General features: G+C 46.1%; 1 protein-coding gene across 4 annotated transcripts; it reads right to left on the bottom strand.

Annotated features, from left to right (window-relative positions):
• Nucleotides 1–69: 69 nt before the first annotated feature.
• ATAT1 (alpha tubulin acetyltransferase 1) lies at nucleotides 70–13,228 on the bottom strand. 4 transcript variants are annotated; one of them, XM_023725306.1, is made up of 13 exons: nucleotides 13,099–13,228; nucleotides 12,571–12,631; nucleotides 12,367–12,458; nucleotides 12,180–12,240; nucleotides 11,955–12,068; nucleotides 11,679–11,780; nucleotides 5,959–6,004; nucleotides 5,777–5,845; nucleotides 4,061–4,132; nucleotides 3,623–3,866; nucleotides 906–985; nucleotides 770–812; nucleotides 70–399 (listed from the first exon to the last, which is right to left on the bottom strand). In XM_023725306.1, the coding sequence occupies exons 1-13, from the start codon at nucleotides 13,203–13,205 to the stop codon at nucleotides 225–227; spliced, it is 1,266 nt and encodes a 421-aa protein (XP_023581074.1). In that variant the 5' UTR covers nucleotides 13,206–13,228; the 3' UTR covers nucleotides 70–224. The 4 variants fall into 4 exon arrangements, with proteins under 4 accessions (XP_023581074.1, XP_004390427.1, XP_004390426.1 ...); XM_004390369.2 differs by lacking the exons at nucleotides 70–399; nucleotides 770–812; nucleotides 906–985 and adding an exon at nucleotides 2,996–3,111; XM_004390370.2 differs by lacking the exons at nucleotides 70–399; nucleotides 770–812; nucleotides 906–985; nucleotides 5,777–5,845 and adding an exon at nucleotides 2,096–3,111.
• Nucleotides 13,229–13,319: the final 91 nt, after the last annotated feature.

Raw genomic sequence — 13,319 nt, 5'->3', positions numbered from 1 at the left:
CTGAACGACCCGGTGCAGAGTGAAGGGTGGGATTAAAATAATGACAAGCTTTAGAATAGCTCTCGTGATAAAAATAAATACTTTTATTACTGTGGTTAAAAAACGATACAAACGATTTGAAGCCTGTTGAATGAATGAATGAATGCATCCATTACGTGGGCTGGGCTTTGGCTGTCTCCTGTAGTGAGAAGTAATGCCTTTGGCGGTATGGGAGGGAGCTGCGGTCACCAAGGCCTGGTGCTGCGACGTTCCTGCAGGTTTCGAACGAACCTGGCGTTGAACACGTCCCTGCCTACTCTCCAAGACGGGGCAGGTGGGGTTTGGACCTGTAGGGGAACTGTGGGCATGGGTTCCTCTGCAGACTCGTCGTGTGACAGGACCTGCTCTTCACTGGCAGACCTGGGAGGTGGGAAGGAGGTGGAGAGGGGGTTATAGGGGTACTAAACAGGTAATTAAGATTACAGACTCCTCTCTCTGGCTTTTAGGTGCCACGTTTTGATCTAGAGGAGGACACGTGATGGGACATGAGGCTGGAACTACTAGTGCTGTGTCCAAATTTGAAGCCCTCCAGGAAATGCCACAGGGAAGCACGAGAGTTGATCTTATGGGGAAAGAGGCTTGTAGAATGTTAAGTAGACGAATTTGAGGGAGAAGCTGGTGTCCAATTGAAAGTAAAATTAAGGAGGAAGTGGCTGAGAATGGTGGTAGAAAAGACGGTGGTGGGAGGCACATGTTGTTACAACTGGTAGGGGAGGGATTCAGACCTCACCTATTCTCTGTTTCCTGTTCCCCCTGCTTCAATTCTTGCTTGCCTGTGGAAATACCAGGCATGTGCATGGGAAGGCTGGAGTAGGTAGTCAATGTGGCCTACTTGATTTTGCGGGTAAGGAGGGGTGAATACTTACCTGTGTCAGGGGATGAGGAATTCAACCCCCCGTGGCGGCTGTAGCAGCAGCTTTGGGCTACCAGCCCTGGGGGAGTCCCCCTGCAGAAGAAATGGGAGATGATGGGGAGAGGCTACAGGGCAAAAGATGGGTGGGTGTGGAGAATTCAGAGGAGAGGAATAAAAGGAAGAGCACAGGAACAAAGAGAAGGGGGTAATTATCATTCCTATGGGGTTCTAATCTAAGCTGTACCCCAGAAATGAGGAGGAAGCTCATTTCACACCCCAAGATTTTCTGGAGCAGTCCTGATTTGTTTTATTCTTTTTAGTTGAAGAATGTGCTAAATGTATGGCTAATTGTGATCCAAATCCTGTCATAAAAACAGACTCACATATAGGCAAAAAAGAATTTGTTGGACCAGGTGCCCTGATGTTTGGTTTGGAAAACATGGTTACCTTAAATATAGGATACCTCAGACCAGAGGAAAATAGGGAGTGACGAGGCTGAATTTAGGAGGAAAAGGGAGGGAGCCTTCAGCATGGTGACAGACTATGTTAGATGCTTGATGGAGGTAAGGGATTCTCTAGAGAGAGATACAAGGGCTTAGAAGGGGAGTGAGCAGGAAATCACAGAGTGGGAAGAGAAATCCAGGGAACAATCAGGAGGTAGTTTGTGGATCCCAGAGATGTTGGGAAATTGTGACATCTCAGCAAGGACTGGCCCAGGGTAAAGCGCAGAAGTCACTTGGGAGTGCTGGAGATTCCTGGAGGGAACGGGAATAGATATGGAAGCATACACTGTGGGATCCAGTAGTTACATGAGAGGAGACATGCCGAATCCGCAGAAGATCCAGCAATGAAGATAGGAATGGGCAGATACCAGATCCTGGAAGGGGAGCTCAGGCTCCTCGGTAGAATATCTACAGATCTCAGAGGTGTAGAGATGAGAGGGGCAGAGGCCCCGAGATCCCAGGGAAACAAGGGGCGACGCACAAAAGAGGCTGAGACCATGAGTTGGCTTTTTTTGGCATGGTTCTTTTTTTCACTGAAAATTTCAGTTTAAAAAACACAAAAGAATTCACACTTTATTCAGACAACACTGAGCAGGAGAAGAAAAGGGAGGAGTGAGTGGTGAGTGAGGGAGATCCTGCTCCCAAGGATTTTGGGGGGTGGTGGTACAGTGAGAGTACTTCATCTACCACACATTCAGAGGGGAGGAAGGGGAAAGGATGTATCTACACCCTGGGAGTGAAGCAGGGAAGGAGGTTCTTGCTATGGAGAAAAGAAAGGAGGCCAGAGGAAGAATGGCCCCTCATCATCTCAAAACAATCTCACATGACAGGAATACATCAGCATCTAGCTACTGGTGAAGGATGGATGCGACAGGGGATTCCAGATCTAACAGATCCTTAAGACCAGGCTTACCTTCTGAAACATAGCCAAGAGTGATCCCAGGGTGCTTGCTGGGATCTACTGCCAAGGAATAAACTCCCTCAGAGAATGGATCTTGGGGAAGCTGTGTCTGCAGCGAGTCTCCTGTAGAGACCCTACACAGACATCAGCTTTGAGGTTCCCTGACACATACACAAAACATGTGGAAATGAAGAGTTTGGCAATGTTGAGTAGATCCCTTTGGGAAGCTGGTAATTTCTGAAGGTCCCTGTCCTGCCTAACTTCCACTGCTCTGAAACAGAGCTCATTGGCTGGCATAAGCAAGCTGAAAGGGCAAGTGTGGCAGGCAACACAAAGCAGTATTAGAACCTCCAGTAGACACTGGAGAGAGAATATGGGATTTATTCCATGGACAAGACTCCTTAAAAGATTCCCCTGGCAGAGGAGGCCCTTGGACCTTCCATGGTGTTCTAATCTGACAGCAAGCAAGAGTGTGCTTCTCTGGGTAATTATGAGCCACCCAACTAAGGGGTCTGGCAGCAGATTGGACTGTCTGTGGGGAGTGTCCAGAGCCCAAGTTAGGAGGGAAGGAGTGCTTTCTGTGGTAAGAAAAGCTGCAAAGTATTAGGCCATTTGGGACCCTGACAACCCAGTCATCCAAGAAAAGGGAAGAGGAAATCCTATGAGCTCTGTAAGGTCTCTGAGTCCTAGGGGATGCAATGGAAGAGTAGGCCTGGGGTTCTCAGGGGAGGGGGGTCTCTGTCCACCCCAGGTCTCCCAGAGAAGGGGGTGTAGCTGTCTGTCAGTATCGACTCTCATCAGAGCGGGGAAGGGAGCTGTGGAAGGATGTTATGGACAGGATGGAGGGAGAGGGAACATGGGGGAGAGAGAAAAACAGAGCAGTCAGAGGTGAAAAGAAAGCTGGGGAGAGAAATAAAGGAGATGCCCACTCCCTGCCTACTGGGACGGGCTCTTGGCACACTGGTGTTGACATGAAGCCACTGGCTTCCCAATCTGTCAGACACTGCCCCTCCCCCACAAAGTGTTAAACCAAGACTTCTCCAATCTTAAAAGGCACAGTTCCCCCCACCCAGTGGATCTCAGTGTTCTTCCTACCCTATCCCTCTCACTTCAAAACTAGAGTCCTTGGGCTCCATATAAAGTTCTATTCTGCTCCTTCACTGTAATCTATTTCCAGGTGACCTCTACAGATATTTTTCTTGAAAGGTTTCAGGACTCCCCAATCCATTTACCCTATTGCTTCAAGTCTCTGACAGATTCAAATGCTCTTTGCCATTTCTCACACCCTCTTTAACAGTCTGGAGACTTCCTTAACCCTCCTATTACCTGGTGCGGCGACGTTGGGCTGGGCTGCCCCCAGGGTCGGTAGTAAGCAGAAGGCGGGCGGTAGGGTGTGGGGGACAGAGACGCAGGGACCGCAGCAGCTCCTGCTCTGGCACAAAAGGGCGGAGGGGACCCCGTTCTGGCGAGTTTCCCAGGCTGCTGGAGCGGGGGGGTGGGTGGGCTGGAGGTGTGGTGCGGCGCGGGGCCCTGTTCAGGGGCCACGGAGGCTCCACAGCTACCTTCAGAACTGGGGGAAAGGGAGAATAAAGAGCAAGACAGAAAGAAGAAGGAAAGGGAAGATAGAGATAGCGTCATGACAGCAAAGATGAGGGTAGGGAAAAAGACAAATCAGAGCCTTGAGAGAGAACTAATCCTTCCCAGGGTCCCCCAAGCATTCTCTTGTGTTCAGGCCCTTCACACCCTCCCCCCAGCACCTCTTACATTCTCGGTCACTCGAGGAGTATGGCTTAATGTCCCCCTCTGCCCTCTTGGGTGGCAGCTTCCTTGCCGGAGCTGGTGGTGGGGGAGATGGGGAGCGGGGAACGCAGGGAAGGTCAGCATTAGAAGACATACTATGTACCCCTCCTCCCTGCCATGACCCCCCCACAACCCCAAACCTCTGCTCCTTGACACTCAGTTCCTCCTGGGGAAGGAGAGCAGTTCAGCTCCATTGCAGAATCAGTTCTGTGGTGATGCCAGCACACCAAAAGGGATTTTAGGGGAGATGCTGGAGCACTTTTGAGGAGAGCCAGAGGGAGTAGGCCAAACACAGAGTTGAGGGAGAAAGATCAAAGGGGAGACTGGAGGCCTGGGAGATGCAGGAGAAGGGCAGCCAAGGGGAGGTGAGCTCTTACTGTCAGTGGGTGCTGCCAGGCCCCCCTGGGATTCTGAGGCTGTGGAATGGTCCCAGCCGGGCCAGCGAGGACCCTGGGTCTCTCTAGATGAGATGGACAAAGCCCTTGGTTAATCACGAATTGCTTTGGAGAGGTCAGGGGAGAGTGGGTGGGGGGCAGAACCTCTCCTTCCTGTGCAAAGATGGGAAGAGATTTAAGTTTTATTTTAAAAAAAATGAAAAAGAAAAAATACGGACATCTAAAGAGGAGTTATCAGAGTAAATGGGAGGATAACGTACTGTACAAAACTCAGCCTCCCCTCTCCTCACTTCTCCACTTGCTCCCACCCTTCCCTCTCAAGAGGCTCTCCATCGTCTGTGGCAAATAAGTGACTTCTCAGCTAATTCACTTAAGCTTTATCAACATTATCCTTCCCTGTGGACCTGAGTCCTGTGCTGACATCCTTACCATCCTTGTTAGCACTCACTCCCTCTCACAGCCTGTAGGTCAGCAAGAGCTAGAAGGCAGAAGCCTAGGAAACCAAAGCGAGTTGTGGACAGAAAGTGCCTCTCTCAGTATCTGACACTGGTAGATGCTAGTAACTGGTAACAGTAGTCTTTGGGTGGTGGTTTGTCCCTGTCCTAGCCATGGAGGAAGGTGAGAGCTAGCCACAAAGTCAGCTTGGGAATGGGGCACTTCTGTGCAAGCAAGCACTGCACAGCCAGCAGAGGGCTGTACCTTGTCCACCTCTGGGATGTAGTGAGGAGTGGGGCTCGGCTGGGCAGGGAGTGCATCTGTGTGTATGAGGATAAGAGGGGAACCTAGAAACCATTTGGGTATCTCTTATGTTTGATTTCTCTGGATGAACTTCATTATTTGACTGGAACTGTTATAAATCCTGAGAATTATCTTCTAAAATGAATACTTAAACTTTGGACCATTCATGTTAACGCCTGTTGCCTGTTCTATGGCTGGAAATGGAAAGGCTGTCTGCACTTGCCTGTCCTTCATAGGCTGAGAGAAACCTGAGGGGTTTACAAAGGAGTCTGCCTCTGGACTATTTTGATGGACCTGAAGAAGCAAGAGGCTCCACCGACATCAATTATCAAAAAGGCTCTCAATGAGCTTGCTTATTAAAAGTCTTGCCAAGTATAAAATGTACTGAGCTCCCATGAGGGCAAAGACAACCAGGTAATGACTGCTGGAGACCTGGGGTGCTTTAGAATTCTCCAGAATTGCCCACAGATAGCACTGTACTCCCCGCTGCCTCTAGAGTGACTAGCCATCGCTGCACTATGGCTCCACCCATTCACTGCAAGTTTACCAGTGGGCGTGGGATCAACCGCAGCAGCGCGAGCATGTCGAGTTGCCCTCAGAGAGGAAGAAGGGGGCCCTGTGAGGAAGCAAGCGGTGGTGCCCCTCAGTGAGGGGGCCAGTGAGACTAAGAGTCCACCTCTTTCCTTCCCCACCCCGCCTACATGACCAACAAAAGGTGAGACAACTTACGATGCTGATGGGCAAAGAAGCCTTCAAAGATCACAAAGTTGTTCACCTAGAAGATGAAACAAGCGAAATACAGTTGTTCATTCAGCCACTCAGCATATACGTGGGTACAAACCCTGTGCTAGAAAAAAACACAGTAGGAGGAACAAAAGGCAATCTTCCTGTCCGTGGTGGCAGACTATCAAGACCCAAACCTTACACAATATGACAGACATAATTAATGCCACTGAACTGTACGTATGAATACTGTTGAAATACCAAACTATTTTCTTATATATTTACCACAATAAAAATAAATAAACCCAGACCCTGACAAGCTGATCCTAAGTTCATATAAAACTGCAAGAAACCTCGAATAGCCAAAACAGTCTTGAAAAGGAAGTACAAAGTAGGAGGACTCACACTTCCCAATTTCCAAACTTACTACAAAACTATAGTAATCAAAACAGTGTGGTACTGGCATAACAATAGACATATAGATGAACAGAATTGAGAGTCCAGAAATAAACCCACACATCTATGGTCAACAGATTTTCAACAAAAGTGCCAAGGCCATTCAGTAGGGAAAGAATAGTCTTTTCAGTGAACGGTGCTCAGACAACTGGATATCCACACACAGAAGAATGAAGTTGGACCCCTACCTCACACCATGTACAAAAATTAATGCAAAATGGATCAAAGACCTAAATTTAAGAGCTAAAACTATAAAACTCTTAGAAGGAAAAAGGGGTAAATCTTCATGATCTTAAATAAGGCAACGCATAACCTGTTGCCACTGAGTCGATTCCAACTCATAGCGACCCTATAGGACAGAGTAGAACTACCCCATAGGGTTTCCAAGGAGCAGCTGGTGGATTTGAACTGCCGACCTTTTGATTTGCAGCCGTAGCTCTTAACCACTTTGTCACCAGGACTCCATAAATAAGGCAAATATTTCTTAAATATGACACTAAAAGTATAAACAAAAGAAAAAAATAGATAAATAAGACTTTGTCAAAAAATTTTTTGTGCTTCAAAGGACATTATCAAGAAAGTGAAAAGACAACCCACAGAACGGGAGAAAGTATTTGTAAATCATACATCTAATAAGGATGCAATATCTCAAATATATAAAAATCTCTTACAACTCAACAAGATAAGCAATAAAATTTTAAAATGGGCAAAGGACTTGAATACCTGGAAGACGGGCAAATAGCCAAAAAGCACATGAAAAGATGTTCAATATCATTAGTCATTAAGAAATAAAAGTCAAAACCACAATGATACCACTTCAAAACCAGTAGGATGGCTATTAGGAAAGAAAGAAAGACAATGGAAACTAACAAGTATTGGCAAGGATGTGGAGAACTTGGAATCCTCATGCATTGCTGGTGGGAATATAAAATGGTGCAGCTGCTGTGGAAAACAGTTTGGCAGTTCCTCAACAAGTTGAACCTAGAATTACCATATGATCCAGGAATTCTACTTCTAAGTATATACCGAAGAGAACTGAAAACATATGTTCAAATAAAAACTTGTACACAAATGTTCATAGCACCATCATTCATAATGGCCCAAAGTGGAAACAATCAAATGTACATCAACTGATAAATGGATAAACAAAGTGTGCTATATACATACAGTAGAATATTATTTAGCCATAAAAAGGAATGAAGTACTGGTAATGCTACAACATTACGAAAACGTTATACTAAGTGAAAGAAGTCAAACACAAAAAGCCACATATTGTATCATTCTATTTATATGAAACGTCCAGAATAGACAAATCAGTAGAGACAGAAAGTAGATTAGTGGTTGCCAGGGACTGCGGGGAGGGGAGAGAGTTGGGAGTGACAGCTTAATAAATATGAGGTATCTTTTGAGGTGATGAGAATATTCTGGAATTAGCGGTGATAGCTGTACAACATTGTGAATATATGAAAAACCAATGAATTGTATACTTTAAAATGGTTAAAATGGTGAATTTTGTGTTATTTGAATTTTTCCTCAAAACCAAAACAAACAGAAAAACTCAGACCCTGCTTTTATGTTGTCCCTGGACCCAGGGCACAGGGAGGATGAGGCATCCCAAATTGCCAAACAAAAGACTTCAAAATAAAACATGTTAATAAGGCCAAATAGTATAAAGTACACAAATACTGAGGAAAACTAAGAATTAAGCAGGGTTCAAATGAGTGGGACTAATCAAGGGAAGACATGATGGAAGACAAGGCGCCACTCTGAGAACTAACTGATAATTTGAGTGGTTTCATTATACTATCACATTTGATTTGGCCTTTACAACAATTCTTAGAGTCAGTATCTTAAAAGATGAGTAGAAGGCTTGGAGACATGGCTTGCCCAAAGCCAAGTAGACACAAGTGGCAAATCCGGGCTTTAATCCCCCCGATTTCTGATTGTGTGTGTAGTGTTTCAACCAAGAATACAGTGTAGTCATTAGAGCAGGCTATGGGTTCAAATCTGGACTCGACTACTTATTAGCTACGTGAACTTGGTCAAATCACTAATCTGTATAAGCCCAAAATGGGGTTAATAGTAGCACCTACCTTAAAGAGACATGTAAGGATCAACTGAGACAACGCATGTAGATACCACACAGAGCTCACGAAACAACACAGAGCTCAACAAACCACAGAGAGCTCTCGATTTAAATTAGTTGCTGTTATCTGTACTTTGTACTGCTCTGGTCTTACATGTTAACTGGGTAATCTGTTTGATGCCAAATATTGTGCTCCTTCCACTGCTCTCTGCTGCCTCTTAATGGAGTAATGTACAGTGGATGATACTGTAAGAAGACCTGCCTAGTTCCTGCCTTGACTCTGCTGTATGTCTACAAACTCGCCCTCATCCTCCCCAACAAGCACATGCTCAGCCACACCAAACTGCATGCAATGCCCTGGAAGCACTGGGTGGTTTAATAGCTCTCTGCCTTTGCTCATGCTGGCTCTTCTACATGAAATACACCTTACCCCGCTCACTTCTGTCCATCTGACAACCACTCATCTTTCAAGATTAAACATAAGTCAAACCTTTCTTTACCCAACCCCCACCCTGAGGTATAATTCACCACCGTGTCCTTATGCCTCCTCTGTAATGAAGTCTATCAAATCATGTTTCGATGGATTAATTGTTCAGGCACCTCTCTGAGGCTAACTTGTCAACCAAATCCCAACCCTTTCAGCCCACTCAATGACATTGTTTCAACAATTCTCCCCACTTTATCTGTCGAATTTTCTATTTTGAACCATTCTATGCTGTTAGTACTTCCATCTGAAAAGAATCAACCCTCTTTTGATCCATTTTATCCTCCAACTTTTACTCTATTCCTGTTTCCCTTAAAGCAACATTTAAAAGAGTTGCCTGTTCTTGCTCTCTGATTCCTATCTTAATCTCCTAAACCCACTCCATTTAGGCATCCACCCTACCACTGCACCAACCACTCATTGGGATCACCAGTTGCCTAAGGAAGCTATACCCGCAGTCATTTCTCAGTCCTCATCTTACCTCACTGATCAGAGACATTTGACCCCGTATACCATTCCTTTCCAATATGCCCTGGAAACACTTTCTTCACTTCCTTTCCAGATCACCTCACTTTTAAGTTTTCATCTGCCCCACTAGTCACTCCTTAGTCACAACTGCTAGTTCTTCCTCTCCTCCCTGATCTCTTAAAGAGTGCCCAAGGGCTCAAGTCCTTGGACCATTTCTCTATCTATACTCTCTCGTTGGTGATCTCATTCTATCTCATTGCTTTAAATACCATCCATAGACTGAAAACTCTCTACCCTAAACCCTTCCGTGAACTCCAGGGAAGTACCCAACTGTCTACTGAACCTGGATATATCACAGACATCTCCAACTTAATCTATTTTAAATGGACTCCTAGTATTTTCCCCCAAATCTGTTCTACCTACAATTTCAGTTAGTGTAACTCCACCCTTTCAATTGCTCAGGCCAAAATATTTAAAATTGATCACTTCTTACCATTTCCATTGTTAACACCTTGGTCTGAGCCACAACCATTTTTCATCAAGGTTATTGCCTCTTGCCTCCACCAAACTGAGTCCAGCACAACTAGACGGTGCCTGGGTACCACCACCGACTACTCTGACAGAGATCACAATAGAGGATCCCAAATAATACACATACCTCAACCACGTATATGAGACTAAATGGGCACACCGGCCCAGGGGCAAGGGCAAGAAGGCAGAAGGGGACAGGAAAGCTGGATGAATAGAAATGGGAAACCCAAGGTCGAGAAGAGGAGTGTGTTGACATGTCACAGGGTTGGCAACTAATGTCACAAACAATATGTGTATTAACTGTTTAATGAGAAACTAATTTGTTCTGTAAACCATCTAAAGCACAAAAAAAAAAAAAAAAGATTATTGCCTCTTAACTGGTCTACTTGCTCCTATCCTTGTTCCCCTACTCTCTGTTCTTCCCCTCTGGGAGCAAGAAGATGCCAAAGTGATCTTGTTAAAAATAGGTCACCATGTCATCCTTCTGGTCAAACCCCTGCAAAGGCTCTCTTTTTCACTTAGAGTAAAAGCCAAAGTCTTTGCAATAGCCTATAATGCCCCAAAGGTTCCTCCTCTCCCATTATCTCTCTAATCTTATCTCCTACCACACTCCCCCTCACTCACTCTGTTCTACCCACATTAGCGAATTCACTCTTTCAGGCACATTCCCACCTCAGGGCCTTTGCACCAGCCATTCCCTCTGCCTGGGATGCTCTCCCTATAGATAGTACCTGTCTCTTTACCTTACCTCTAAGTTATTGCTCAAATGACACTTTCTCAGTCTATCCTGAATATCCCATTTAAACTCCCAATGCTATATGCCCCCATCCCCACCTTGGCACTCCCAAGCCCTCTTAACTACTAACTTATCAGTTGTTGAGTCAATTTTGACTTGTGGTGACCTCATGTGTTTCAAAGTAGAACTGTGCTCCATACGGTTTTCAATTAGCTGTGATCTTTCAGAAACAGATCACCAGGCCTTCCTTCTCAGGCACCCCTGGATGGATTCAAGCTGCCAATCTTTCAGTTAGTGGCTGAGTGCTTAACTGTTTGCACCACCTAAGAACTCTCCAAGCCCTCTTACCTGCTCTCATTTTTTCACAGCACTTATCATCAACCATGGTATATATTTTACTTGTCTATTATGCTTGTCTGTCTCCCCCTACTAGAATATAAGCTCCGCAAAACCAAGAACTTTTGTTCGTTTTATTAAGTAAAGTATACCTAGCATTTAGAACAGTGCCAGGTGCTCAATAAATACTTGTGGGATGAATGAATGAATAGCATTAGTAATATTTCACTGTACTTACTTATAAACAAGATCACCTTCTCCTTATTAGACTGAAGCTCCCTGAGGGCAGGGAATGTATATTTTTCTGGGCCCTTAATAAATGTTGGTTGACTAAATGAGTAATGGCCTGTGTGAAAACAAGGAAGTGAAAATGAACTGGCTGTATTTGAGGCACAGGGGTGAAAAATTACTAGGCGTAGCAAACAGCCCATGATGAAGAATCAAAATAGATGTAAAATGGCTTCAAGATGAAAGGCGATACCACAACAGAAGAGCTTAGTTGTAGAAACTGAATCCTATACTATGGGCAACAGGGAGTTGTTCCTGGAAAGTGCCACTTCTTTACTCCCAAATAATAAACAGATTTAATGAGAATGTTTAGCGGGGTTCTGCCTTCTGAAACCTCTAACCTGTGGGACTGTGGTCTCCAGCTTGTAGTGCTTATTCAGGAATTTCAGCAGTTTCTGCGAGGGTCGATCAATGGCCAGCTGGTATGGTTCAACTCGCTCCTTCTGCAAGGAACAGAAGGCTCAGGATAAGAGGTGTGAGGAGTGGGAGCTATGGAAGGGAATAGGAGGACATGGGGACATGGGAGTTGAGGGGATGCAGGCTCTCTGGAAGGACTCAGGCCAAAGGGGCCTTGGATCTCCATTATGGACGGACCTTGGCAAAGGGGTAAGTGATACCTGCAACATATGTTGGAAGAGTTCTCGCCCATGGCCATGACGTTGAAATGACTCATGGATATAAAAGTCCAAGATACAAAGTGGTTCTACCTCATTGTGAGCCTCACGATCATCCTAACAGGTAAAGAACGATAAATATCTTTTAGGACTCAGGCATCTTTGCCGTCTCCCAAGTCCTAGTATTTTTGTTCTCAGGAACCAAAGCATGCGAAGGACAAAGCATACCAAAACAAAGAGCTTCTTGTATCCAACTTTCAGAAAACCAATAATGGCTCCTTTTCCAGCCCTGCAGAATGGGGAACATAATGAACAAGCTAGTAGCAGTTATTTAGAAGAGGTTGAGCCAAACAAGGAAGAAGGGTTGTGGGGAGGAAGGTATTAAGAATGGAAAAGAACAGCATTTGGCACTCACGGTCGGGCTGAAGTGTCTTTGAGCACATACATGACATGGCGGTTACTCTGCATCCTTGATGCACTGGTGATGGGAGCAGGAAGCTGCTGGGCCTGCCAAGAAGACGAGAGTTTCTGCAAGTCCCTACCAAAGGACCTAGTGGCTTCTTTTTCTACTGTCCCCAAAAAGCCCACCCCCCCACTCCATCTTAAGACTCCACAATACCTTGGCAGAAGCCTTGCCCAGCTCATCTACAATGGTCATAATTTGCTGCTGCAGATCAACACTATAGAAAGAAAAGAGACAGTCAGATACTCACTGAGTTAGAGGGTCCTGGGCAGTCACTCCTTGGGACCCTGGGACACAACTCCAGCCCAGGTTCAGCACTTAAGGCTCCCTGCCTGTCTTGGAGTCTTCCAACTTCATTCTCCGCCCCATCCCTCTGAAACCCAAACTTTTGCCACACATCCTTCCAATGTGGTTCACTCCCTCCTCCCTGGAGGTTATTGGTGTGAATCTGAAAGGGCAGGTCAACCATATCCTTTGGGTGGGACCACAGAATAGGCAAAGGGGTGAAAGCTCACAGATCCAAGCACTGATAAACCCCCTTGGTTTAGGGTCAAAGGTCACCAAAAGAACGGGCCAGGACATCAAAAGGAGCGACCACTAGTCAGTGAGAGGGGGCGTGGTCCCTGGACCAGGTTTCAAGAGAGACTGGGAGAGAAGGGCCATGGGGCAGGTTTGAGATGTCACCGGGCCGGCGTTGTGGTTCCGGGTCGGCGGGCCGGGGGCCGCAGGTGCTGATCCAGCACCGTGATCCGCTCCGGGAGCAGCGCGTCCACATCGAACGGGAACTCCATGGCCCATTGTGCGCTGTCGGCCCCGCCCCACACAACGTCACATCCGCCCCCAGCCCCCCACCCCCACGTCTTTATTTCCCTGGGCCGCTGCAGGCGAACCCCGGACCCGCCCCC

The sequence above is a fragment of the Trichechus manatus genome, unplaced genomic scaffold, assembly GCF_000243295.1.
Source record: "Trichechus manatus latirostris isolate Lorelei unplaced genomic scaffold, TriManLat1.0 scaffold00295, whole genome shotgun sequence".
Lineage (NCBI taxonomy): Eukaryota > Metazoa > Chordata > Mammalia > Sirenia > Trichechidae > Trichechus > Trichechus manatus.
This window is presented reverse-complemented; position numbering and strand designations above follow the sequence as displayed.